This window comes from Acomys russatus, chromosome 13 (genome assembly GCF_903995435.1).
Source record: "Acomys russatus chromosome 13, mAcoRus1.1, whole genome shotgun sequence".
NCBI lineage: Eukaryota > Metazoa > Chordata > Mammalia > Rodentia > Muridae > Acomys > Acomys russatus.
In genome coordinates this window covers 18,859,296-18,885,802 of record NC_067149.1, presented here as the reverse complement: position 1 = coordinate 18,885,802, position 26,507 = coordinate 18,859,296, and the positions used below count along the sequence as shown (strand labels likewise).

The window sequence follows — 26,507 nt, the reverse complement described above, 5'->3', positions numbered from 1 at the left end:
GGCCAGAAGAGGGCATCAGATCACATTATAGATGGTTGTAAACCACCATGTGGTTTCTGGGAATTGAACTCAGGACCTCTGGAAGAGCAGTCAGTGCTCTTAACCTCTGAGCCATCTCTCCAGGCCCCTACAGCTTGGTTTCTAAGGAAGCCTGGAAAAGGCTGGAGAGGCTCATGGGTGCTGCAGAGGCTTAGCTAGGTGCTCCTTTGGCTACAGAACCTTCTGGGGACTTTGTTGCATCTTCCCTTTTGCCTGGCCATCCCCTGCTCCCAAAACTCACAGAGGAGCCGGCATGCTCTAGAGACTTACAGAACCCCAGCCTCTGTCGCCACAGGGCTTCAGGTCTCTCTCAGGCTGGCACACTATCCTGCGCGCACAGGCTTCTTAGATAGCATAGGTCACCTGATGCTTCACTGTTTTCCCACATCACAGCAGCCCAGGATTGATTATCTTTGACTTCTGAAAGAGCACAAGCAAAAACAGAGAGCCCAGTGGCCATACCTGAACCACAGCAGCTCAAGGGGCTCAGGTCCAGATGTTGGGATAGAGGCTAGGCCTCTGGAGGCCCCTGTCAGGACTTTAGGCTTTTGTTTAAGGAAGTCGGACTATGAACTAGTTGTGCTAATATTTACACAGCTTTGGCTTAAAACGCGGACAAGACTGACAGCTGCAGGGTTGAATAGCCTGATGACTAGGCAGATGGGTGTTTGTGGAAAGGATTGGACAATCACTCAGGGTGCGTGTATGTGTGTGTGTGTGTGTGTGTGTGTGTGAATTTGTGAATGTGTGCATGCGCATGTACAAGCATATTTACCTAGCTACGTTGTACAGACATGGAATCCTGGTTTTCTGGAGTATCGGGAGTTCAGGGCAGCAAGAAGATGATGCCTCAGGGAGACTAGTCCTTTCAAATCACAGCACATGTTGTGAGTCTATTCAACTTAACCACAGCCCTCTGGGCCTCAGTTTCCCATTTAATGATAGGGCATGACAGTAGTGCCTGGCAGGGACTTGGTGGGTGTGGATGGCCTTCCATGGCTGGCCAGCCCTGGAGCCTCCAGTCTGCTGTCTGGTTTGTCCAAGTCAGCACAGTGTACTTCCCAGCTGCCGGTGGCCCGCTGAGTTTTCTTCCTTCCTCTTTTGTAAATTTCCTTTGAATGATGATGACGTGTGAAATATCCGCCCAGTAAGCACAGAGGCAAGGCAACCACCAAACTCTAGTGGGCTGGGACTGGGCCATGGCTGGAGGCCTGGGAGAGGTGCTTGTCTGGGGAGAGGAGGCTCAAGGCTGTTGAATGTGATTTACCCTGAGTCCTCAAAAGCAGATCCTAATGACTTTAAAGGCCATTAAGGCTCTTGTAGAATTAATTGCTGTGGCCTTAGAGGATCTGGCTGATCTACTGTGGGAGCTGCTGCAGAGAGAAAATTGATGGCAATTATGGAGAAAATATGGCACGGTGCCAGCTGGACCTATCCCAACTCTGGTTTCCCTGGCGGTATCCTTATTGAGTGATAGCCCATGGCATGTGCCCCTACCTAGCACAGCACTTGCCCGGCCCATGATTAGACTGGCCACTGCATCCAAGAATACAAGTGTGAACAGGTATGGCATGCTCTCCTGACCTGGAGGAAGTTGACCAAGGGGTACTCAGCCCCAGGCTTGCCTGTGCTCTTTGATTCACATGACATCTACTAAGCATCTCCTTGGCCAGGCCTTGAGCTGATAGGGGAACCAAGGTTACTCTTTAGGTCACAGAGCGGTGACTTTGGCCCTTCCCACTGAGCTGTACTAGGTATGTTGTCTCCCCTCTCTGAGTCTTGATGGTCTCACCCTTGAAATGAGACTGTAACTGTGAGTGGGGGAGGGGGGAGGTGGGGGGGGTGGAGATGAGGTGAGCAGCTCTGCCCTCAGAAGCCCAGTGAGTGGTTGCTACTGTCACTGTCCAGCTTTTCCTTTCTGTGATTAAAATGGCCCCCACCATCTTCTCTTCCATTGTAGGCTGAAGACTGGTTTGGGGACCCTTATGTGGAAATTCTCTCCCTGAGGCCACTCACTTAGAGTTTGTTGTCTGTGTCATCCGTACACGGCCATAGCTTCTCTGCTCATCATGGAAGTGGGGCCCTTTACATTTTATTCACTTGGTGCAAGGTCTCTCACCATAGGGACAGTTCAGTTTGAACTGTCGGGGGTTCAGGTAGTCTATGGAGCTCTAATGAGACTTCCTCCCTGTTTGCAAAGCTGGGAGACTCGCTGTGTTTGCTTTTCCTTTCTGTTCAAAGGTCAGCGCAGTGATAGTTACAGTCACATGGCTGTGCATAGCGGTGTGCTGTGTGTATGTGTTTCTTCATTTAGGAGTGCAGGCTTCTATCCCTCGGTTCTGATGCAGAGGAAGCGGTGCAGTGTCCCTAGCCAGGGAGAGCTGAGCTAGGATTTGCGCCCTGTCTGCCTGGCTTCAGCGCCTGAGTACATCACAGCCAGGATCTATTTCCTTTGGGATTAACTCATGTCTGGCAAAATGTCACTAGTGTAAATAGATCTGGTATCCCCTGGTGTCTGGATTCCCAAAATTTTCCCAAGTGTCCCAGCCTGTATCCTGGTCAGTGACTATATGCCAGGCTCTCCTGAAGTCTCTTTCCCACATACCACAAGAACCACTTCTCCGGACTCTACTGGGGGTGTGTGGGTAGCACTGCTTTTTTAACACTTTCATCCTGTCTGCAGCTCCGGCTCCAGCTATGTATGGCCTGGGGTCTCAGGGACAAAAGCTGGCTCTTCCCTGAATCAGGCTTCCACATGGTGAGGAAACCCGTGGCTTCTGACTTGAAAGGACAGATGGCTGTGGGCAGTGAACTTAATCCCCTGGAGGGGAGGGGGGATGGATAATAAACTGGAAGATTTGGAAGAGGCCCCAGCTGGGAGCAGTCTCTCATGCACACAAACAGAAAGGGTTCCCCCAAATGCCTGCTGCCCAGGCTGGATTGGAATCTGTCAGCAACCTGAATACATTCTCCCAGAGACCCCCTGCTTTTAAAAAAGTATATGGTATTGTTTCTCTTTTGACTGGAAGCTGGGTGGTATGAACACTCAGGTACAGGGAGGGCATTTGGACCAGAGCTTGTGGTCCCACTAACCCCTTACTAGACAGTACCTATAATTGTCCCTTATTCTGATGGGTTTTGTTGTTGTATTGTATGTGTTTATTAATACGCTTTGAAGGTCACCTGTCCCTCAAGATGAGACTGCCTAGAAAGGCCTGGCCGTTACTGGCTGTTGACTTCCCCCTCTCACTTCCTGTTTCCATCTCTGTGAAGACCCTTGTGGTCACTTGTAGATGAGGATGCTCAGCCCTTTTGTTGGGAGCAGACTTGTCAATGGACCGACCACCTGTGCCCTGACCCCAACCTCAGCTCTGCTCCCCACTGTCTCTGTGATTTCATCACGTCCCCATAGCCTTTCTTCACCCCAGGCTCTCCATTTATGAAGTATAGATGATGGCAGGTGGTTGTGGAGTAGCTGTGAGGACAGGAGACACTGATTCACATGGCACTTTGCAGAGGTGCACAGAAACCAGGGCTGACAAAGTGTTGGCACTGAATATTCAGGCTAATGCGTCTCTCTATCACTAGGACAGAACCGTGTTGCTTGTTCAGGGAAAATGCCTTGCTGGACAGGAGCAGTTAACTTCACTTTCTGAGAAAGTGAAACTTTCTCAGAGGAAACTAGTTTTAAAAGAAGGAGAGGGAGGCAGGCATAGCAGTGAGGGGGCCCAGAACTGCCATGCATTTGATGAGGCAGAGTGGGACTAGGCCAGACCAGGAGAAACTGACGAAGGTCCACAGTCTTGTGTGCATACAGTGCTGTTACTAGCTGCTAAGAAGCACACGGAAGGGAATTGCTTTGCCTACAGACTGGAAGGAGGGCCAGAAATGTGGCTTGCCATTCAGCTAAGGTGGAGAGGGAGGCTTGGCCTGTATGCTTTAGGAGGCGGAATCCTAAAGCCAGGGATACTAGGCACTGCAGACCTTGTGGAGAGTGCCCACCCCAGATGTAGATGGAGTAGGGCTGTAGGGCCTTGCTCTCAGTTGGTGGCCTGTGTTGGGTGGAGCTTTGGGCCAATCTAGTGGTTCTGGTGTTATCTCTTCTGCTTCTGGTGCCTCAGACCCAGGCTTCAGGGCTTGGCTTAGTTCTGGCGTGGGGAGGGAGGGGAGCACTCCTTAGCTACCCTACCACCACCACAGGTTGAAATTGATGTCAGTGGCTAGAGGATGGCAATAAGAACTGGAGGAACCCAGCCAGAGTCCCAGATCTGCCACTTTCTAGATGTGTTACTTGGGGCAAGTGGTCACCGCTCTGAGCTGCTACTGTCACTGCCTTATCTGTCAGTGAGGACTGTGCAGAGAGAGGGAACTTGGATATCACACACAACAGGTACCCACTCCTTGACAACAGGAAAGAAAGAGGGTGCTGGGCTTAGGCAAAGCCCCAACTACTTTTAGTGGGTCTGACTGTTAGCTCAGGCTTGTGACTGGGGTGTGGCCAGTTGACAGAATAAGAACAACAGAAGCTGCACTCCAGGGCCTTTGAGTGTCACACACACTCGTTGGAACTGCCCATGAACACTGTGGGATTGCTGCCTTCATTCCATTTTACAGGCAAGGACACTGAGGCTGGACATAAATACTGAGCTTTGCTGTGTACAGGCAAGCATTTCTGGTTAGTGAGAGAGCCAGCCTCTGGTTCTGTGGGGATGTGGCATGCAGCCATAGAACCCTGGATGAAGACGGACTGAAGGGTGGCAGTGGCAGCTATGGAGAGGCCAGAGCCTGTTAGGACCCTTCTGGGCTCACCCAGCCCCTTTTGACAGTATGGGGTTCCTTAGTGCCCCCATGGAATGGGCGCTGGGGTGCATTCCTAGTTTGCAGAGGATAAAAGGGCCTTGGATGCCCAGTGGTCTTGTCTCTCTAGACCCATTTGCCAGCTGCAGGTAGTTATTTGTTGTTTCTCAGGATTACCCTATGGGTTCCAAGACAGTATAGGTTTATCTCTCTACTTGCCATGACAGGAGGGAAAAGGTGGAGCAGTCCAAGCAGGTAGTAGGAGTTCAGTGCCAGCTAAATACTCTGTAATTCCTGTTAAAATGCTTGAGTCCAGTCATCACACTTGGTCATGGCTGTGTCCCCCCAAGCTTTGTGTCCTGGTAGGATTGAGAAGGGGGAAATAGCTCTTTGCTGCTGCAGAGCAACCCGCCTGCTCAGGGCCCCTCTGGGCCTGACTCTCAGCCAGGGTTTAAGTGTATGCACTTTGAGTTTGTTCTGTTTTGAGGCAAAATGACCCCAAAGGGTAAGAGACCTTGATGTAAATGGCAAGTCTTTTAACTAAGCCTTTATTGTAGAAAATTTCTTTCTTTCTTTCTTTCTTTTAAAGATTTATTAACTTTATGTGTATGAGTGCTTGCCTGCGTGTACGTATGTACACTGTGTGTGTGTGGTACCAAGGAGGCCAGAAGAAGGCTTTGGTTTTGTAAGCTTCCATGTGAGTGCTGGGATTCAAATTCATTTCCTCCACAGGAACAGCTAGTGATCTTACCTGCTGAGCCACATCTCCAGCCTCTGTTACAGAAAATTTCAAATGCCTACAGAAATAGAGAATAGTATTAATGAATAGATAATAAAATTAATGAATCCCAAGGGCAGTTCTTCTTATTGCCATCTTATTTTGAAGCAAATCCCTCTGATTTTTGAATCTTGGATCTGTCTCTTGGTCAGCCTTATCCTGCCCTTGGAGATATGCTGTCCCTGGGGTGGGTACCTTGTACAGCCCCTGGCGGTGCTGGCTCCATTCGAAGAACCTTAGGCTTGGATCAGCACTCAATCAGTGATGTCCTGATGCCTGACCCATTTGGGAGGCCTGGTGTCTGGAGGAGGCTGTGCCTGTAGCTCCCTCATTGGATGTATGTAAGGCTTGTTTGTCTGTCACCACAGGACCCCTGAGAGTGAGGCCACGGAAATGGACCCTTGGCTTCTCCTATGAGATCTATTCACTCAGGTTCTCAGCTGAGTGTAGCCTGCTGTGAGCTAGGCTGTGGCTCTCACCTCCCTCTTCTTGCTTAGCCTGTTGTTTTCCCTTGACATGCTGTCATTTAGTGTCGGGGTCCCTGACCTTTGCCCAGCCCCTTTCTCCTTCACCCTGGATTTGTAGTTCCACCTCATCCAGGCCCAACTAACAGCAAGCAGCCAACACCACACCTCTCCCAAGGGAGTCTGGTGGGTCCTACAGCCCAAATTCTGGAGAAGTTTTGTTCCCTTATCAGCTCTACTGCCTCTCCCTGTCTGAGTCTGTCCCACTAAGGCTCCCTTGACTACCTCCCTTGGCCTGCACTCTTGAGAGTTGGCCAGCCCTTAGTGCTGGGTTTGAAGCCCAGCACACAGTAGGTCCATAATAATGAGACACACACAGTAGGTGTTCTAGATGGTAGTTGCTGTCATTATTCTGAATGTCTTATGACTGTCCTTGGAGCCTACCATAGTTCTTGGCACATAAGGGAATAGGACTCAACCAAGTTTGGTCAGAAAAGGCCCAAATTGTCTCTGACTCTGTCTCAGTGCAGGGAGCATACTTAGGTCAGACTCTCACTCCCACCCTGGTTGTGTATGTTACTGCTTTCACGGGGCTCTCCGCCTCCTTGACCTCTTCCTGCTCATCACCTCTCACCTGTTGACAGGGTGTGATGCAGTGATAAGACTCCCAGAAGCACCTCCTGGCCTGCAAGCTCCAGTTGAGGATTGCGGGTGTGTCATCACCAGGCCCAGTGTGGTCGGTAGTATTCCCATCTTATTTTGCTTTGTTTTGGAGACAGGCTCTTATTCCATATGTGTGGTAGTTCTGGAACTCACTGTGTAGACCAGGCTGGCCTTGTACTCACATAGTGCTGGCGTTCAAGGCATGTGCCACTGTGCCTGGCTGGTATTCCCACCCTATGGCTGAGAAGTGCAGGCCTCGAGAGTCCCAGCTCCTAACCTGTGTCCACAATCCCTGCCTGAGGACTATGCAGTCATTGGGAGAAGGCCCTGTGTGTCAGTGATGTGGGGAGTCAGGTGTGGTGCTGTCTGCCTTTCTGGGCTTGCAGGGCAGATAAGGGTCTCGGGGAACTGAAAACACAGCAAGATCCCGCTGGCTGTTCTGCCCTGAGTGACTAGCAGTAGTGGGCTGGCCCCAGAGGCACCCAGATGACATAGGCAGAGAAGCATCCCAGTCTTGGGGGGTGGTCTATACCACAGCTAGCACGCCCCCAAGGCATATGGCCTTGGTTACATTTTCACCTCTGTGTCTTGGTTTTTTCCCTCAATAAAATGGTAAGGAAGACAATCTGGTGTGTCTTCAGAAGTGTGCCATTTGTACTATCTAGGCGCTCCTCCTTGCAGGTGCTGGGTGGTCACTGTGTGGCAGTTGTGATACACTGTCCCTTGGAGTCCACGTTAAATAGGGTGGGCTACCCATGTGTCAGGTGGGGCGGGAGTAGTTTACTGTGCTTTCTGCCCACTCCTGCAATGTACTCGGGGCCTCTGGGAGCAGGCAGAGTGGGCCGAGAGATTGCCCGTCACACAGGCCTCTTTCTCCCTGGCACAGCCCATACTCTCCAGGGCTGCCTTCCCAGCTTGTGCCTCCCCCCAGCCCCAGCCCTCCCAGGGTGTCCCTGGGGCCCAGCCTGGCCCTGTCTGCTGGAGCCTGCCACAGAGAGCTGCTTTATTTAAGTCCATTTTGCGCGTATGGAAATAACTAGAGGACTCTGTATTTAATTTGGCTCAGCGGGGAAGATTTTTGGCTCTGTGTGTATATGTGTATTCTGAAAAATCTTTCCGAGCAAGCCCCGGGGTCGGAAGCTTCTGGTCATCTTTGTGCATTCAAAAACCAACAAGAGCCGCCCTGCTAGCTGGGGTAAGCTAGCAGAGGGCGGGCTGCAGGGAGTGGTCCATGAAAGGCAGAAGGGAGGAGGAAGGGGGAAGGCTAGATAAGAAAATGGTGGCAACTGTGGGGAACTTTGCTCCGGGACCCAGCAGGGGGTGATTTGGAGTGAACAGAACTTTTCCAGCTCTCCCAGACTGGCTCCAGAGCCATCAAGGGTTCAGCTGGGTGGTGGCATGGGAGCATTTTTCATGTCCTCTTTCTGTCTCGGACAAGTAGAACAGAGCCCTGGGGTTGAGCTCTTCTCATGCCAATGGCACAGAGCAGGACAGCCCATTATGGGAGCTATTGTTGGCAAGGGTTGTCTTTGCTTGACCTCGTGTTCCCAGTGGTCAGGGGCACTAGCCAATGTGAGCCCAGAGAGCTACGGTCACTTGCCTCAGGCCATACAGCACTTCACCTGCTCAGTAGTGGGTACCTCTGGAGCTATGAGCTGTCATCCCAAACATGGGCTAACATTCTGGGTGGGCAGGGAAGGGCCACCCTGATAGTTTGAAGTAAATACTGCTATCTGGTGACTTCTTAAATTGTGTCCTGATTCTTTGAGTCCCAGACCCAAGATTGCCTGGTACACAGAGGCACACTGGCTCTCTTGACCTACCATGAGTCAGCTGTAATCCGTATAGTGAGGTAGCCTCTCTGGAGTCTGATAAAACCCACACCAAAGGCCAGGCCTCAGCCCATCGCCATCCCTGCAGAGCTGTGCCCTGGGGACTGTGCCTTTTGAATGAGGCTTCTTGGGAATGACGCATAGGACTTGCATTCCAACCTTACACAGCTCTCCTTAACAGACAGGAAGGAAGTTTGTGACAGGAGTTGAAGGGTGGATGTGAGGAGGTGGGAACTATGGCAGAGTATAGGTCAAGCACCTTAAAGCTGACTGCGGCTTCCACCCCTGGGTTGTCGGCCCAGGGTGGCAGGGTTCTTAGCTGTTCTCCCCTCTCAGAAGTCAGAATTTTTATATCCAATCTCTAGATGTTAAAATGGTGCCAACTTACTCTTCATTTTCCTTTGTTTATTTAGTTCATCGGTTGGTTGGTTGGTTTTGAAACAAGAGCTCACTGTTGTACCCTAGGCTGGCCTTGAACTTGTGATTGTCCTGCTTCAGATTCCCAAGTGCTGAGATATGGGTATGTAGCATCATAGCCAGTTTATTCTAATTTTAAGACAAAACATTGTGGGGAACCACACAGCATGCTGCCAGTCTGCTGGAATAATTTACTGAGAGCCCTGTGGCCTTAGAGGCTTCCTATGAGCAGGGACTGCCCAACCTCCCAGCCAGGTGGATGGGCCTTACCCTTACCCTGGCCTTGGTCAAGAGTCTCTGGAAAGGCTGCCCACAGTGGGCCGTTAGTGTAGGGTTTCCTCTGAGTTTAGGTTTGTGCCTTGTTTGGTAACTACGGCCCTGTGATGTGGGACAGCATCCTCAGACATGATGGGGCATTCTGCAGAATGATAGTGGTGACTGTGTGAATGACACCTTGCCAGACTGAGGCCTGGCTGGGCTTGATTGCAGGGTGTTTGCTTCTGCCCCCCCCCCCCAAGAGCCTCCTCTCCCTTTGCCAGCTGGCTCTCTTCCCAAGTGAGGGTGTGTGTTGCCAGCCTGTGTCAGGGACTCTGCTCCTACTGCCTTTGTCTGTCCTGCTAAGGCACAGCTCCTAGAGGCATCCTGGGTTTGTGAGCAGTGGGTTGGAGCAGATTCAACGGCCCTGAAGCTGAGCCCAGTGTGTCCCCCAAAGGGTGTATCTGCATTGTCCTCCATACTTGGTGACTTGAGGCCAAGGAACTATCCTATAATGTGATGGGTTTGTGCCTTGTATGGAGTCTATGGCATTTCCACAATGTAGCTTCCTAGCATGTGTGTAACCTGCAAGCCTCCCACTCATGAGAGGCAGGGGAGGGGGAATGCTCTAGACCATGTCCTTGCCTTTTCTGACCTCACTATGTCTTTGGCCCTGCCTGTTCACTAGGCTCTGGGTCAGAAGAGCAGGTCCCGCTTACTTAAGTCCTTCACAACCAGCATCGTTCACCCATTTCACCTGCTGTGCCCAGCCCTGTTTAGGTACTAGGATTGTCTTGTCAGCAAATGGATTCCTCTGCCCTCTAAACTAAAGAGATCTCAAGCAGTGGTAATTGTAGGTGTATGTACCTTTTCCTCACTCCTGCATGCTGCTGAGAGGGGGCTTGCTCATGGTTAGGTTCCCAAGACACCTGCACTGTTCACTTGGGTGCCAGGCTTACCCTGGCCCTGGGCTAAGGACTGTTTATGCATAGCCAAGACCCTTGTGTTCCTTTTGATGGGAGCCTCCGAGGCTGCAGATGGACAAGGATGGCTGGTTTCAATGTCTGGGGCTGGCTCAAAGCCTAAGTTGATCCTTGGAACTCTCTGGGAGTAAGCCACTCCAACAGAGCCAGGCGCCTGTCCACTCTGCCCCACTCCCTGACCCATGTACCCACTCCTGCTTACAGTGGGAGGGAGGGCTGGCTCGGAGACCGGAAGGATGACCGGCCTTCTAGAACATGTTGTTGACAGGACAGGACACTGTGAGGACCTGACTGCAGGGTCTGGGTCAAGGGACACAGAGCCCTTTCTTCCTTCCCTGTGGTGATGGACTGATGAACAGACTTGGTCTGTCTTGGTCAGTTGCCCAGGACACTGAGGAAACAGTTCCTGCTCAGCCTGCCCTCTGGACTCCCAAACATTCTCACCAACTCCTCTGTGTTGTCACAGAAGGGCAATGTTGCCCTACATGAGGAAGAGAAACTGAGGCTCAGAAAAACCTGGTATTCAATCCCGGATGTACAACTCCAACCCAGAGCACACTGGATAAAAGAAACAGTTGTTGGGAGGGCAGGTGCCATGCTGAACTGGGCGGGGCACAGAGGCAGGCTGCTAGCCATGCCTCCTATTAGCCTGGGGCAGCCCCAAACTGACATCTGCCTCTGCACATTAGAACGGCTCCCAAATGGCTCAAGAAGCCCCCAGATCCTGACCCCTGCTCCTCCTGTCGCCTGCCTGGCTCTGGACGGCAGCTGACAACTTAGGGAAATGCTGAGTGTTAGTTCGGTAAGCAGAGCTCTAAAAATAGCCACTGCTCTGAAAAGCCCATTGTTTGGAGACCCATATTTTTCTACATATATAAAGGTGGCTTCTGGTAGTCTGGTGCGTGCAGTCAGAGAATGCCACAGGCTGTGGGCTGGAGCAGGGCTGCAGTGTATCTTTCTTCAGCTGGGACCAGTCACAAGTCAGTAAGGCTGTGAAGCCGGTCAGGCCAACATCTCCATGAAGGTGGTGGTTGGTTTGTGCTAGAGTAGCCCCCAAGGTATCCCAAGTGCCCAGGACGTCTATGGCCACAGAAGCCATGAGTCCTGGACCCCACCGTCTATAGTAAGCATGGGCTAGAGTTATCCTGAACCGGCCAGTGTACAGTTCAGGCTATAGCTTGTTGGGGCATGGAGGAGTAGGCAGCTGACTGGCCTAAGAGAGCCCAGCCCTGCCCAGGGCCCTGCTTCTGACAGCTCCTTCTGGAACTCTGCCCCTGCCTCTGCCCCACTGCCCTGCCTGAAGTCCAGCACCTTGACTCCCACCCTGTCTTTTGTTTTCTTTCTTAGCCACAGTCTCCCACAGATACCTCCAGCCCACATTCCTCCTCACCCCACCAGGGCCCGCAGCTGCTGTGCAAATATATAAAAAGGTTCTGGGGTGCAAGCTGGGTTGTAGATGAACAGTCAGGAGACTAGTAGGATTAAGCCTAGCTTGGTGGTCCTTTGGGGCAGTAGAGGTGGGCAGGAGGCATGGCTGGGTCTATGAGCCTTCTGGGTCACAGTGATGACACGATTTCCCAGTCCTGGGTGGGAGCTGAGGCGGGATGTGGTTGGAGCTATGCTTTGATTATATCACTGCTATTAAAGGAAGGGGGCCATGTAACAGGAGGCTCTGAGGGGCCTGCGAGGGAGGCAGTGTGAGAAGGCCAAGGGTAAGGGCCATGTCTGCTGGTTAGTGGCAGGGAGGCCAGTCAAGTGGTCAGAGCTGGCTCTGCTTTAAGGATGCCAACAGACGGGCAGGAGAAAATGTGTGTGAGCATAGCCAAGAGGATAAGCTGCCCTCCTATGGGTGGGAGGGGTAGAATGTAGCTCCACCCCCTGCCTCTGAGGGCGCCTGCTTTGCTGGGCCACAGGATGTTGGGTCCTCATTAATGCAAACTTGGGGACAGGATAAAAGCAGAAATCCACCTGATACCCTACTCCACCTCCATCCAGCCCTGCAGGGGAAGTCTCTGCACTGTTAGAAGTGCATGTTATCAACTTTCAATCCGAGAGCTGTGCTCCCTGTTACCCACCTGGAGCCCGGACAATGTGGTCGAATGGTTGTCAGGGCCCACGTGCACCCTGAAGACTCAGGCCCTAATTTTTTTTTTTTTTTCTTTTACTCTTGTCTTCACAAATGGCCCCCACATTCCAGGCCTGGCTGCATCTAGAGCTTTGAGCACAGGGCTCACACTCTGCTCTCTCATTGGGTTCTCTGTGCCATTGGTCCCCTGCCCAGATCCCTGGATATGTCAGCACCCTTCATACATATCTCTCTCTCTCTCCCAAATCATACTCATTTCAGCTCTACCAGGTCAGTCTTAGATGCCTCTGCCCTCCTCCCTAGGAGGGACTCCATCAGGTCTCTAGGCTCCTCCATCACCAGCAGTACACAGTCCTCTCCAGGAACCACTTACCAGTGGGGGGGGGCATACCCAGGAGTCCCCCCCCCCCCCACTTCGCTACTCTCTTTTCCCTTAACCCATACCCTTGTGTCTTTGCACTCTGCTCCTGGGGCCACATCAGCCTGGGAACATTCCCAAGTGAAAGGACTAAGGACTGCCCTGACTAAAGTCTAGACTCAGCTGAAGCCTCCATGAGCCACAGAATGGAGAACAGCGTGTCCTGATGGTTTGCCTGAGCTGGCTCTGGCCTACACACAGGCAGTGGGCTAGACCAGAGCCACTCAGGAGACTAATTTTCCTAACCCTGTGAGCAACCACACCTCCAGCAATCCCTAAAGTCACTGCCTCTCTTCTGCTCCTGCCACTTGTCCCACAGGCCCTGTCCCCTTGGCCCCAGAACTTCCTTACAGAGACCTACAGTGATAGCCTCTCCTCTTGAGCTTCGCCAGCCCTTCCCATGCTTAGAGGACACACAGTCTTCTTACTTTCTCCCCAGACCCTGCCCTGGCCTGTAATTAACAACCCCCCATGAACCAACCTGAGGCTGTGATGGAGTGCATGGGACCCCAGGCCAGTAACCAGGACTGTCCTCTGTTTTTGATCAGCCTCAATTAATGCCACCCAAGCAACTAGGAGCCATACAGAAGCTGTCATGGAAGCCTGTGAGGCGTAAGACTGGTTGGCCCAGCTGAATGTGGTGGCCACGCCTGTAATCCCAGCACGCGGGGAGGCAGAGGCAAGAGGATCTCTGTGAGTTCAAGTTCAGCCTGGTATACAGAGTGAGTCCAGGACAGCCAAGACTATACAGAAAAACCCTGTCTCAAAAACAAACAAACACACACCAAACAACAAAAGAAGAATGGCTGGCCTAACCTACTCCACTCCAGCTGCCCGTTTTGGAAATCAGAAAACCCTGTCTAAGGAGGCCACAGGAGGCACACACATGTCAGGAAGCTGCTTGGCTCTGGCAGGTGCAGACTGCCTAGAATCTGGCGCAAGACACTTTAGTATGGATGTTTAACCACAGTTGGGCCTCTCAGATAGTTTGGGTACCCTAGCCCAGTCCCAACCTACCCTGAAGAGGGTGGTGGTTCTTGAGATGCAGGCTCCTCCTTGTTCTCCAAACAATTATAGTGTACAGAGTCTTTTCTTAGCACTGTCTTTGGGTTACATATTCTGAATCCTCTCTGGGTGGTTCATAATGTGGGTGGGTATGGGTAGGACCTGTGTTGTTGCATCTCAGGTAAGACTATGACCCTCACTCTCAAGAAGGAAATACTAAGTACGAGTGGGTCAGTGCTGGCCTTAAGCCAGCTTGCCTGAGTTTTGGTTTCCCGGCTTACTGTGTGGGGTAGGAGATGAGGCTGAGTTGCATGTGATGCTTAGAACATTCCTAGGTGTATAGCTCTTAGCTTGCTTCCACCACCGCCATCATCGGCCCTGGTGGTAAACAGCAGGCCCCTGCCCCTGCCTCTGCCATGACAGCACTGCTGCCTGGAGCCACCTCTGACTAACATTTTTTCTTGAGAAAACGTCATTCATGACTTCACAGACCATAATTAGAGATATCCAAGGCAGAAAGGTCAAGGCCTTTACCCTGACTGACCCTGACTCTGACTCACACACAGCTAGAACTAGTACCAAGGCCAGAGCCAGGAGGTGGCATCTTAGTTGTCCTGTGGGGCCTGGTCAGAGTCCTGCTTCTCTGTCAGCTTTTGAGTCCAGAGATGCAGACTTTCTCTCTGACCTGTAGACAGGGCCTCAGAGATCCCAGTCATGAGGTTGTCTTGAGCAGCTGGGCCCCTCCCATTTCCAGTCAGAGTAACTAACCAGCCTTTAGAAAGTGTGTTTTCTCTCATGAGTGGAGCCCACACTGCACAGGCTGGTGCTGTATCAACACTGCTGTGCACAGCAACAGCCACTCTCTGTTCTCGTTGCACTGGAGTGAAAAAGTGAGCCACCACTATCCCAGCTCATGTCAGTGTGCCAGCATAAAAACAGTAAGCAGGGTTTCCCTGTGTCCCAGGACACTGGAGCAGCAGGGACCCTGGGGTTTCTAGAGTGATCTCTGCCTCACTCGGTCTGGAAAAATATCAAACCATCTCTTGTGATGTAGAAATGTTTGAAACTGGAGAGGGTGGGAAGCTGATTTCCTGAGTTCCCAGGTAGGAAGGGGGCTCTGGGGCAGAGCATGCACCTGTCCATGGGTGGCACCAGGCCTGCCCAACCACCATGACCTCATCTGCTGAAGAACCATACATGCACACACTCCAGTTGCTGTACAGGGGGGAAGTGACAGGGGCCTCCAAAAGGAGTGGGGATTGAGATCAGATGAGAACGTGGTGCTCAGACACTGTGACATGTAACTAAAGGCTACAGATGGAGACCAGCCCTGCGGGGCTAAGGAGCCTTCCAGTCAGGCAAGCAGTGTTTCCCACTCCTGCAGATAACCCGTGCTGCTCATACACCTCCAGAGAGTGAGTGCTCACCATCTCCTTTCTCATACTGGGACTACATGGGACATAGTATTTTCTTTTCCCCATGGGGAAATCCATTTCAGCCTCAGTTTATCATTCTTTACAACTGAGACAAGAAATCATATACCCTGAGAGGAGCTGTTTCTGGCCTAGTTGGCCCAGCTGACCCAGCTTGCCATAATTTGGGTCTGATCCACAGGGTCCATCTCCCATGCCAGATCAGATGTGGGGAACCCAGCTGAGGCTCCACCCATGATCAGCAGGAGGGAGTCAGTGATAGATTAGCAATGCCTGCAGGGGACTGGTGAGGGAAAGATGAAAGGTCTGCCACCTCCAGCCTAGCTCTGAGATGCAGAGGCCTCTGCTGTGATCTGACAACTGTACCAGGGCTATTTTTGTTTCTGGCTTTCTGTTGAGTGCGGTGCCAGGCCTCAGCTGTGTGGCGGCATCAGCTCACATCAATCTTATAGTCAGCTGAAACCTCTCCAGGTCTCTTCACAAGAACAGCTGTCAGGTCAAATCTTCCCCATCTCGACGTTACTTCCCTTGTGTGGGTTTAAAAGTAATTGCAGTCAGTCCTTTTTAGGTGGGTGTCTACATTTATTTTTAATCTTGTATGCTTAGAGACCACAGCCCTGTGAAATCTTTGTAGCTACCCTCTTTGTGTGTCAGTCTTTCCTTAGCATGTGGCCTGGAAAGATTGTTGAACCACAAGCATCTTCTAAGACATGTGACAGGCAGCAACCACCTCACTGCCATAGGACATTCTAGAAACAACAGTTAGGGACTGTCGGAGATGTGGAATGCATGTCTCTTGCCATTCATTCCTTGATCTGCCTGTAGTCTAGGAGACAGGGCAGATTGAGGGGTATCATTGAAGATACACTGTGAAGCGCTCAGCTCTGTCTGACAGGCCTGGATTTAGGAAGATGAACCTGGGTGGAGGAATAGTAAGACACAGAACCAGGGCTCAGGAGGCAGGAGGAGGTGCCGGGTCAGGATGCAGGGCCTGGTCTCGCTGTTGCCACCCCCAGAGTCCAGGCTGAAGACTAACATTCTGAACACCCCTGCACTTACAGCATGGTGATGTCCTGGGAAATACATCTCCTAAGTGGAACTGTCATCCCTCAAACTCATTGCGCCGTAGAAAAATGTCAGCGCAAACGGCTGTATCCCAGGACACTGTGAGCCTCTGAGGCTGTTTTGCAATAGGGACAAGTTTCTGGCCCCCAAAGAATGTGGGGGAGCTGAATCAACCCTGTGAAGACGCTCTGGGGGTATGCTGCAGAGAAAAGTCATCCTAGGGCTCTCCCTGGATGTCCAGGTGTCCACCAGAGTAGAGGGGGACCAGCTCTGCTCATGTGCCCTAGTATTCATTGAGTCTAAGAGTGTCTTTGCTAATTGGCGTGGCAGCATGGGCCTTTCCACTTAGAAGCATTCTTTGCCCTTCTCAAATGAGAAACACTCGGATCAAGAAAAGCCTCTTCTATTGGTGTCTGACACTTGGCATTTGTATTGTCATGGTAGGTCCTTGAGACACATGGGGAAGGTCCTGGATGCTGGCTTTGCCCTCACATCTGCAGCAGGGCCCAGTGAAAGTTGTTTACTTTTGTGGGGGTCAGGGGGTGGCGGTGGGGGTGTGGTTAGACCAGGATCTAGATTTTATTAATTATATTTATTTTCTTTCGTGTGTGTGTGTGTGTGTGTGTATGTGTGTGTGTGTGTGTGTGTGTGTACATGCCACAGCATGTGAATAGGGATCAAAGGACATAGGAAGAGTAAGGCCTCCTTGTCCCATGTAGACCCTGGGGATCACACTCATGTTGTCAGCATTAGCAAGCAAGCACCTTTACCTGCTGAGCCATCTCTCTGGTCCTGAGTGTGGGTTTTCTGGACTGTGGAAAGTCTGGTCCACCACACAGTCCAGGGCTGCCATTCACATAGACTTGATAGGCGGTGACCCCAGTTGAGTGAGTGAGGCTCGGTTGGCTTTGGAGGAGGCACTGATGAGCTGCCTTTTGGTGACTTCACCCCTTCCTGCTTATGGGGGAAGCTCTGGAGAGACCTGGCCTTCTCTTCCAAGCACATTCTGAAAACCTGTTGGTCCCCAGCTGCCCAGAACAGTAACACACTCCAGAAAGCTCCCGTTTGCCCCTCACTTCTTTTATCCTAGACTCATCACAAAGGTACTCCTCTCCAAGGCAGACACCCACTTTGGTGCCTTATCCATGGAGGCAAAGCCCGCTGGCCTCAGCTCCTCTCCCCCAAGCTGAGGCCTACTGGGTAGACTGGAACTCCCAGGCTCTCAGGCAGCCTAGGCCCTGCTCTCTCCCCATGGCCAGGAGCAGAATGCCCTGCCCTTGAAGCTGTTCTTGTGCTAGATGAGAGAAGACTGAATCCCTCTGGCCACTGCTCCTGCACCCTGAGCTTTTGAGGGTCAGGGACAGCATCATGAGCCTGCCCTAGTTCACTGTCCTCTGATGGAGCCTATGGTTCTAGTGCAGCCTGTTAACCACCAAGGGGCTTCAGGCTCTGCCCCAGTGATAATGGTTACTACATGTATTCTCCACCTTCTGGTCCAGTGCTCAGCTGGTTTGAAACCCCCTACAAGGGCACCAGCTGTATCGCTTCCAGTTTAGTACACACAGATCCAGCTCCAACCCGAACATGCATTCAGTTGAGGGGCATACATCCCTGCGTGTGCTGGCCCACATGAGGGATGTGGGGCCCAGCTTTTGTGTCAGAGAGCCAAGGTGGGCTTTCTCAATGGAGGCTGCTATTCTGTATTCTGGGTGGCCCAATTCTAATGGGACTTGTTCCCTCCTTCTCATGACAGTTGCTTGAAGTTCTGAGCACTTAATGAAAAGTGCTGGTCCAAACTTCAGTGGAAGAATTTTCAGATTAACATTCCCTGCCTCCCTTCTCCTTACACACACCACACGCATATGCACACACGCTCACACACACATGCGCACACACATGTACCCACACTTGCCCACTCTGGGCCCGGTGGCTCTGTGGTAACCAGAGACCCTTGAAGAGTGGTGAGTTTTTGTTTTTTGGTTGGTTGGTTGGTTTGTTTTTTTTGTTTGTTTGTTTGTTTTTGTTTGTTTGTTTTTTTGTTTTTTTGTTTTTTTGTTTTGACTAAGCTACTAATACTACTGAAAGGAAAACCATAGGCAGAGCCAGGCAAAGCATGTATTTCCCAACTCCTGATCAAGGTCCTCCTCAAAGAATGATTGTCACACCTTAGCCACTGGCGCTTACTGCATTGCCTGTCCCTAGAGCCAGTGGCAGTTGCTGCCTCACAAGCTCTGTTTCTAAGCTATGGGCCAGAAAGCAAGTCCTGAGATTTGCTGCTGTCCCTGATACAGAGTGGTCAGAGTTCAAGGACTGGGAGCTTTGGTCCTCCCTGCTCCAGGCTCCTTCCGCAGGCCCCACCCTGAGATGGACCCTCCAGAGTCTGTTCTAGCCCTGGACAACAAACAACAGGACTCTAGCAGAACCAGGCAGGGGGAGCCTGTCTGCCAGGCTGCTTAGTGCAAGACATTCCTCATTGGTCTGAAAAGCGGACATTGGAAAGAACTGCAGCCTGGGTGGGGCCCTTCTCTTTTCTCTCTGTGCCCCATTCTAGAGACTCTCCGCCCTGCCCCAGGGACCACAGGCCTTTTAAAGTCTCTGCCAGTGCCTGGGTGTCTGGTCTCACAGGGACAGGGAGCCTGGCAAAGGATGAGGGCTTGTGTTAGAAACTCTGTAAATCAGTGTCTCCTTTTTCTCTCCATCCCTCACCAAAAAGCAACTGCAGAGGAAACCAGTGTCTGTACAGAATAGAATGTTCCAGACCCAGAGCTGGGATGAGTCAGCAGCCAGTCCCTCTGTCCCCACTAGTTGGCCTTGCTCCTGGCTGGCATGAAGGTGCTCTGTGGGACGAGGGGCAGTGAGGTGGAGGGGGATCCATTTCCTGCTGTGGTACCTGGGACAGTGTTTATGCATGCCTCAGTTTCCTCACCTGTACAGGGAGTTACAGTTCCTCTGTGCAGGGAGTGTTAAAACTTATAACACGTGTGCAACATCGTGTTTGCTTCTAAGCCTGCTATGGAAAATACCAGAGGTGAACCTTGCTCACAGGCTTTCATTATCTGCAGGCTCTGGAGGCTGCCAGTCTGCAATGGAGGCATGGCCTGTCTTCTCCTGAGCCTCTTTCCTTGGTGTGCTGCCTTCTCCCGTGTCTTCATATCATCTTCTCCTGTGCATGTTGTATGCTACATCCCCCTTCTTAGAAGGGTACCACTTCAGTGATACTAGTGTCTACCATCTCCAGGGATCCTAAAGAGATGGCTCGCTCAGCTGTTAAGAACATTGGTTCTTGCAGAGGACCTAGGTTCAGTTCCCAGCACCCACATGGTAGCTCCCAACTGCCTACAACTCTAGTTCCAGGAGATATGCAGGCACAGACAAATACATATAAAATAAAGAAAAATTAATTTTAAAAGGTCATGGGGATATGGGGGTACAAAACTAGCCCTATATTTAATTCAGGTGGCAGGGGAAGTGCTGGTCTTGTTCATTCAAAACACACTGAGCACCCAGCACAGGCCAGGCTGTGTTCTAAGTGCTGGGGGCCATCAACACAGTGGGTCAAAACCTCTCTTTGGAGGGCTGATGTTCTTGGTTGGGAAGCCAGCCCCTTTAGTACAGTATGCCAGATGTTAGAACATGCAAGTTGTTCAGAAACTCCAGAAAGATGCAGAGCAGAGGGCTCTGCACAGTCTCTGGCTACCTGGGGAGGTCTCTTCCTTGCCCTACTCCCTAGGCCTGGCTTTCCCATTCAGCATGTGTCTCTCCTCTCTCTCCTCTGCAGTGTTGAGGGCGAGGCCCCCAGCAGCGAGACTGGCACATCGCTGGACAGCCCCTCAGCCTACCACCAGGGTCCCCTGGTGCCTGGTTCCAGCCTGAGCCCAGACCACTACGAGCACACATCAGTGGGCGCCTATGGGCTGTACGCAGGGCCAGGACCACAACAGCGCACACGGAGGCCCCGGCTGCAGCACTCGACCTCAGTCCTGCGCAAGCAGGCTGAGGAGGAGGCCATCAAGCGCTCTCGGTCACTCTCTGAGAGCTATGAGCTCTCTTCAGATCTGCAAGATAAGCAGGTAGGTGGCTGGTGCCCCGCCCACTATGCATGGTCTCCCAAGTGACAGGTTTCAGCTGCGAGATGCTCTTAGTGACGGGTTTCAGATACCAGCTGCTATGCACATCTGAGGATAAGGGGATCCCTGGCTCCACTTGTTTCAGAGCCTTTCCCAGCCCAGCTCTGTAGAAATGTGGGAAGGGATTTACATTGATGACTTGGGGCATTGGCATCCTTTCTGGGGTCTTATATAAAGTCTTCTTCAAATGTTGGCTTTGTAGGTATCAGTATCCCTCACTGCCAGGATATGGGAATCTGAGTGTCATAGCCCAGTGCCATTAGGAGACTGGTTGTAAGGTAGCCATGGAGAGGTTCGTAGGGCCCAAGAAAGGCCTAAGGGATGGGGGCTACTTACTATATCCCTTTGTGGCTTGTGGCTCCACAGTCTCTAGACTCAAGATATCTGCATTGAATGTTGCAGCTCTTCCTCAGGCCTCAGACCCAATGGTCAGATGGCCTGGCCAACTTTTGGGGTTGCTGTGAGCAGAGCAAATCTTCCTGGTACAGGTGCCCAGCAGTGAAGAGGACAATGTGGGAGTGAGTGTCTGCTGTCTGACTGAGTCTCTGAGCAATGCCAGGCTTCAGGAGAGCCCTGAGCTGCAGGGATGTGTAGCAACAACCAGAACATCTGGCTGGGATTCCATAGCTCTGGGCCTTGCGCTTTGGGCAGGCTCCCATGTCTCCCAGGCAGTCCCGTGGGCTGACCCCTTCCCACAGCCACAGATGCTATGCTCTCTCTTCTGCTCATGTCTGCTGGTTACTTTGTTCCATTTGCTCTCCAAGGACCAATGTCCTTGAAGAACAGAGGGTCTAACCTTGCACAGCCCAATCTTCCTGAGGGCGTGGTGGGGTGCCCTCAGGCAGATCTTCTCCCTTGTCAGACACCCCTCAGTCTTGATCTCCCATACTTGGGTTGATTCTCTCTGACACAGGATAGCCCTGCCCACCTCCACTCACATGCTTCATCATTCTTCCTGTTAGTTGAGATTCACAAGGGGATTGGTAGCAGATATTCCCCCACAGCTGTGGGCCCTTGATTCCTTTGCCAGGCCAGCAGCAGGCGGAACAGCCTACATTGAGTTTCTCAGCTCTGCTTAGATTCAGAGTGATCCCTGAAGAGTTCGCTATAAAAGTCATCCGCACCGGACCATGAAATAGAATTGGGCAAGGTTGAGACGGCATACAGGCTGTAGGGATGATTACATGCCACAAATATGCCGCCGTTCACCTTCATCCCACCCAAAGCCGAATTTCCCCTCGTGCCAGATAATGGGGTGGGGACAGCCTACAAAATGAAGCTGCTGTGTCTGAGCGGCATTCCTGGACAGTGGATGGACAAGCAAGTCAGCAGTTAAGACATTTTCACTGCAGGAAGTAACACAGACCCTGGAGGTTATAATTCTGGAGGAAGAAGTAGAGGGATTCTGAGCATTGGCTATATCAGATGGCGGTGGCTGGCCTGAAGACTGGGCATTTGGAGAAGAGCTAATAGTATATCCCAAGGCTCTGGGACAAGAATGGCCTTGGTGTGTGTGAGAGAGAAAAAGGATGGCAGGGAAGAGTTGGAACAGAAGCAAAGGGGATTAACATTAGGTGCCATGTAGTGCCACATTTTTCACCGAGCTTCCTGGCAAGCAAGTCAAAAGTAGGAGTAGGTGGGTTCCATGAGAGTTGTGACAGGAAGGTGGAATTCCATCTTAGTGAAGAGAATCACTGGCAAATCAGATGCATTCTCCTTAACCCAACCCTCTGCACCTTCTCTGTCCCTGTTCCCGAGAGCAAGAGGCCAGGATAGAGATCAGGGAATGACCTCAAATCTCTGAGTGGTGCCAGTTGTGCTTTGCGGAAAGAAATTCCTCCGGATCCTCACGCATGCTGCATGAGAGAATCCTCAGCAAGTAAGGGCGAGTGCTGGCCCCAGGGCCGTTCTCTCTGGCACTGACTGGAGCCTTGCTGCTGGCTTCCCTCCTGCATCCTAGAGCAGGGATCACAGAGTACCTCGGTAACATAAGGACTGTATAATGGTGTGGCTTGGTCCCTGGCATCCCGTGGGGTAGCAAGTGTTTGTTGCTTTTCCTTCCTCTGGGTCCCGGAAGAACTATAAATGGGGCCTCATGTCACTTCCAGGCCAGAAGACAGGACAGCCATGGTGAGTTCAGGAGTAAGAGAGAGAGGGGCTGGGTCAGCATGTGCCCAATGAGGGGCTTTCTCTGGTGACTCATCACAGAGCCCATTTCTGCCCTCGTAATGAGCCATCATCCACCACAATACACACAAACTTGGGGAACGTGGAAAGCAGGGTGGTTGCCTAGTCCCCAAGGTCCAGGGCATCAGGGAAGGCCATGGAATAAGCTTGGTGACTCGGATGTTTTCGAAATCCTTGGCGGGGATTCCAGGCCAAGGCCTTCTTAGGTGGGGCATTGAGGGAAGAAAGGGGGTTTCCCAGACTCAGGCCCCTTCCTGATCCTGAGCTCTCTGACCACTTAGCCAGTAGTAGTTTTGCTTGTTGATGTAGCAGTGCAGCCATCTTCGGATGGCATGGAAAGAAACCCGGAGCCTCCGTGGCTGTCCCTGGAGCCCCTCCTCTGCTTAGCTGGGCCTGATGTCCTGAGAGTTCTCTTAGCCAGCTTCCTGGAGGCCCTGAGATGGTGTGCAAAGGGGCCTCTCCCAGACTTGGGCCACAGCTCTGGCTTTGCTCAGTGTCTCCGGTGCTCTGTATCTGACTGTACATTTGTCTAACCTCACACATTCTCTGTTTCCCCAGGGCATGGACCTTATGCTTGGACCTTTTGCACTGCCATGCATGATGAGATGCTGGCTCATGGTGCCAGACAAGTGGAATCAGGGTTTCACCTCCTCCTGGGGGCCTGAACCCTCTCCTCATTCACCACATAGCTAAAGCCCTGCCCCAGGGGCCAGAGACAGATTGCTGATCCCTGCAGAGCAGGTTATAGCTGAAGGAGTATGTTTCCTACTTACCCAGGATTCAGACTCTGGATTAGCCCTCAGGCTGGACAGTCTGTGAGGCCTGGGACTTTAGGAGGCCATGGGTTACTCTGAGAGATGTTGAGCTGAGGTGCCTGAGAGCTTACCTAGCATCCCTCCCACCTCACAACCGTGCCCCTCTGACCTACAGCTGTACACCCATCTGCACTCGTGGAGCCGTAGGGTAAAGAAGGATAGCCAGCCCTCCCGGTCGTCCCCCAAATCTCAGCTTAGCCCTCTGTGTAGCAAGGAGAACAGATACCTCACAACTTCAGCTGCGAACTAGAAATGCGTGGGTCTTTAGCCAGCTGCCCCTAGCCTGTGCCAAGCAGTTAGCTTTCATCACTGTGAACTTACCAAAGCACTGGAAAGTGGATCCGACTGCTGCCCCACATCACAGATAAGGAAGTGGGGAGCTTCATGGTTCCAGGGTTCATCCAGAGCTAATGAGAGGCAGAGCCAAGGTCAAGCCAGGCCCTCTGGCTGGCTCGTGCCTCAGGCTCCCCAGCTCTGGGGTCACATCTTTGGATAGGCCTTCAGAAAAACCTCAGGGCACAGAGCTTCTATGACCAGAAGGTGTTGGGATGCTCAGCTTATGTGCACCACCGCCTTTACCACACTTCACCCAATCCTGGCACTTATCTGTCCCATTTGACATTGAAAACCCCCAGCAGCCCCAAGCTTCTGTTCTAAGCAACTTGGAGATGTGGTGAGACCCTCCCAGGTTACATCTTTATGGAGCACAGGTATCTATCTCTGTGCCATCACATGGCCCACATTCTTCTTTCCTTACCCCACCAGGTGGAAATGCTAGAACGCAAGTATGGGGGACGCCTCGTGACCCGCCATGCAGCCCGCACCATCCAGACGGCGTTCCGCCAGTACCAAATGAACAAGAACTTTGAGCGCCTGCGCAGCTCCATGTCGGAGAACCGCATGTCACGCCGCATTGTGCTGTCCAACATGAGGATGCAGTTCTCCTTCGAGGGCCCCGAGAAGGTGCATAGCTCCTACTTTGAGGGCAAGCAGGTCTCAATGACCAATGATGGCTCCCAGCTGGGGGCCCTGGTGCCGTCAGAATGCGGAGACCTCAGCGACCCAGCCCTCAAGTCTCCGGCCCCCTCCAGTGACTTTGCAGACGCCATCACAGAACTGGAGGATGCCTTCTCCCGGCAGGTGAAGTCCCTGGCTGAGTCCATCGATGATGCCCTCAACTGCCGCAGCCTACACAGTGAGGAGGTACCAGCCTCTGACACAGCCCGGGCTCGGGATACTGAGCCCAAGCCAGGCCTGCATAGCATGGACCACCGCAAATTGGATGAAATGACAGCCTCATATAGTGATGTCACCCTCTACATTGATGAGGAAGAGCTGTCACCACCTCTACCGCTCTCACAGGCTGGTGATAGGCCTTCCAGCACAGAGTCAGACCTGCGGCTGAGGTCTGGGGGTGCAGCCCAGGACTACTGGGCCTTGGCCCACAAAGAGGACAAGGCTGACACGGACACGAGCTGCCGAAGCACGCCATCACTGGAGCGGCCAGAGCCAAGGCTCCGGGTGGAGCACCTTCCCCTGCTTACCATTGAGCCACCCAGCGACAGCTCTGTGGAACTCAGTGACCGCTCGGATCGCAGCTCACTCAAGAGGCAGAGTGCCTATGAGCGCAGCCTCGGTGGGCAGCAGGGCAGCCCTAAGCATGGCCCCCACGGTGGCCCCCCCAAAGGCCTCCCCCGGGAGGAGCCTGAATTGCGGCCTCGGCCCCCCAGACCTCTCGAGAGCCACCTAGCCATCAATGGTTCAGCGAACCGGCAGAGCAAATCTGAGTCTGACTACTCAGATGGGGACAATGATAGCATCAACAGCACGTCCAACTCCAACGACACCATAAACTGCAGCTCTGAGTCCTCATCTCGGGACAGCCTGCGGGAACAGACACTCAGCAAGCAGACATACCACAAAGAGACCCGCAATAGCTGGGACTCACCGGCCTTCAGCAATGATGTCATCCGTAAGAGGCATTACCGAATTGGCCTGAATCTCTTCAACAAGTGAGTTCCCCTTTCATGCATGGAAGAAGGACCCACAGGGCCTTGACAGTCATAGCCCTAGGCCCAGGCCAGGGCCGACAAGAGTTGACCCATCTTCCCTCCTGCTGTGAGCTTCTGCCCACACCCTCACAAAGGCTGAAGTTTAAGGCAGCCTTCATAAGGCTAAGCTAGGGTGCTGCGCCATGTTTATGGTTACAGCAGCTTTGAATCTCAGCTCCTTCCAAGGGCCATTTGTGGAGATAGCAGATGTTCATGGGCTAGACAGCAGAATGGGGGCTTTTCTATGGTAAATCCCTAGCCATCGTGCCCACACTTGTGTCCCCATAGCTGGCTCAGCCTCAAATGCTAAGTTCAGGGCCTATATGAAGCACAAAGATCTTGAAACAAGCCGGTGGCAGGTCTGTGTCTGTAGGAGTACAAGGGAAAAGACGAGATCTGGGGAGCTGTGGACTAGGCCACTTGGGTGACTGCTCTGGAGGGGCTCGGAGAGGTGCAGCTGGCCAAGAGCCAACCCATGGTAAGAGGTGGATATATAAAGCAAGCTATTCTTAGCAGGGTCAAAAATAGCATGGGACATGGGGAGGGCTGAGCACACCCTCAGAGGGGACCTTGGCAGCTCTTGTTTAACCTGAGATTTTACATTATTTCCTTCCCTGGGGCCTCTGGGATGTGGGGTCATCAGACGCCAGCCTGGTCTGGTCTCCCTGGGGGTTGTGGACCTGGAAAGCATGTGACCAGCCTGCCTGCTGGTTACAAGCATACACCCCAGGAATTTCCCAGAAGGGCCACAGGAGGGTAGTGGGGCACAGTGGGGGCCAGCCACATCTGAGCCGCCACACCTCACTGTTCCTGCTGCTCCTCTGAAACTAGGATGGCAGGTTTTTTAGCTTCCCTGGCAGTGCAGATGGAGTGGGGAAGAGGGACCTTGTGGGAAAGGTGTGCTGCGTAGCCCTCCTTGAGGCCTCCAGGAGCTGACTGAGTCTTCGACCCCTCACATTTGTCAAAAAAGGGAGCTCCTGTAACCTCTTCGCTTACCTGTGGCCTGCTGCACATAAGAGCCAACCCACCATTGTGCAAGCCACACCTGGAGCCCACAGGTCACTGATGAACATGTTGTGCTTAGTTGATGTG

General features: G+C 52.4%; 1 protein-coding gene across 1 annotated transcript in view; it reads left to right on the top strand.

The window, feature by feature from the left end:
• The window catches only part of Iqsec1 (IQ motif and Sec7 domain ArfGEF 1), a 330,930-nt gene that overhangs the window by 276,854 nt on the left and 27,569 nt on the right, over nt 1-26,507 (top strand). Inside the window, 2 exon segments of the mRNA XM_051154905.1 lie at nt 20,014-20,305; nt 24,130-25,376. Of these exon segments, the coding sequence (XP_051010862.1) occupies nt 20,014-20,305; nt 24,130-25,376 (1,539 nt within the window).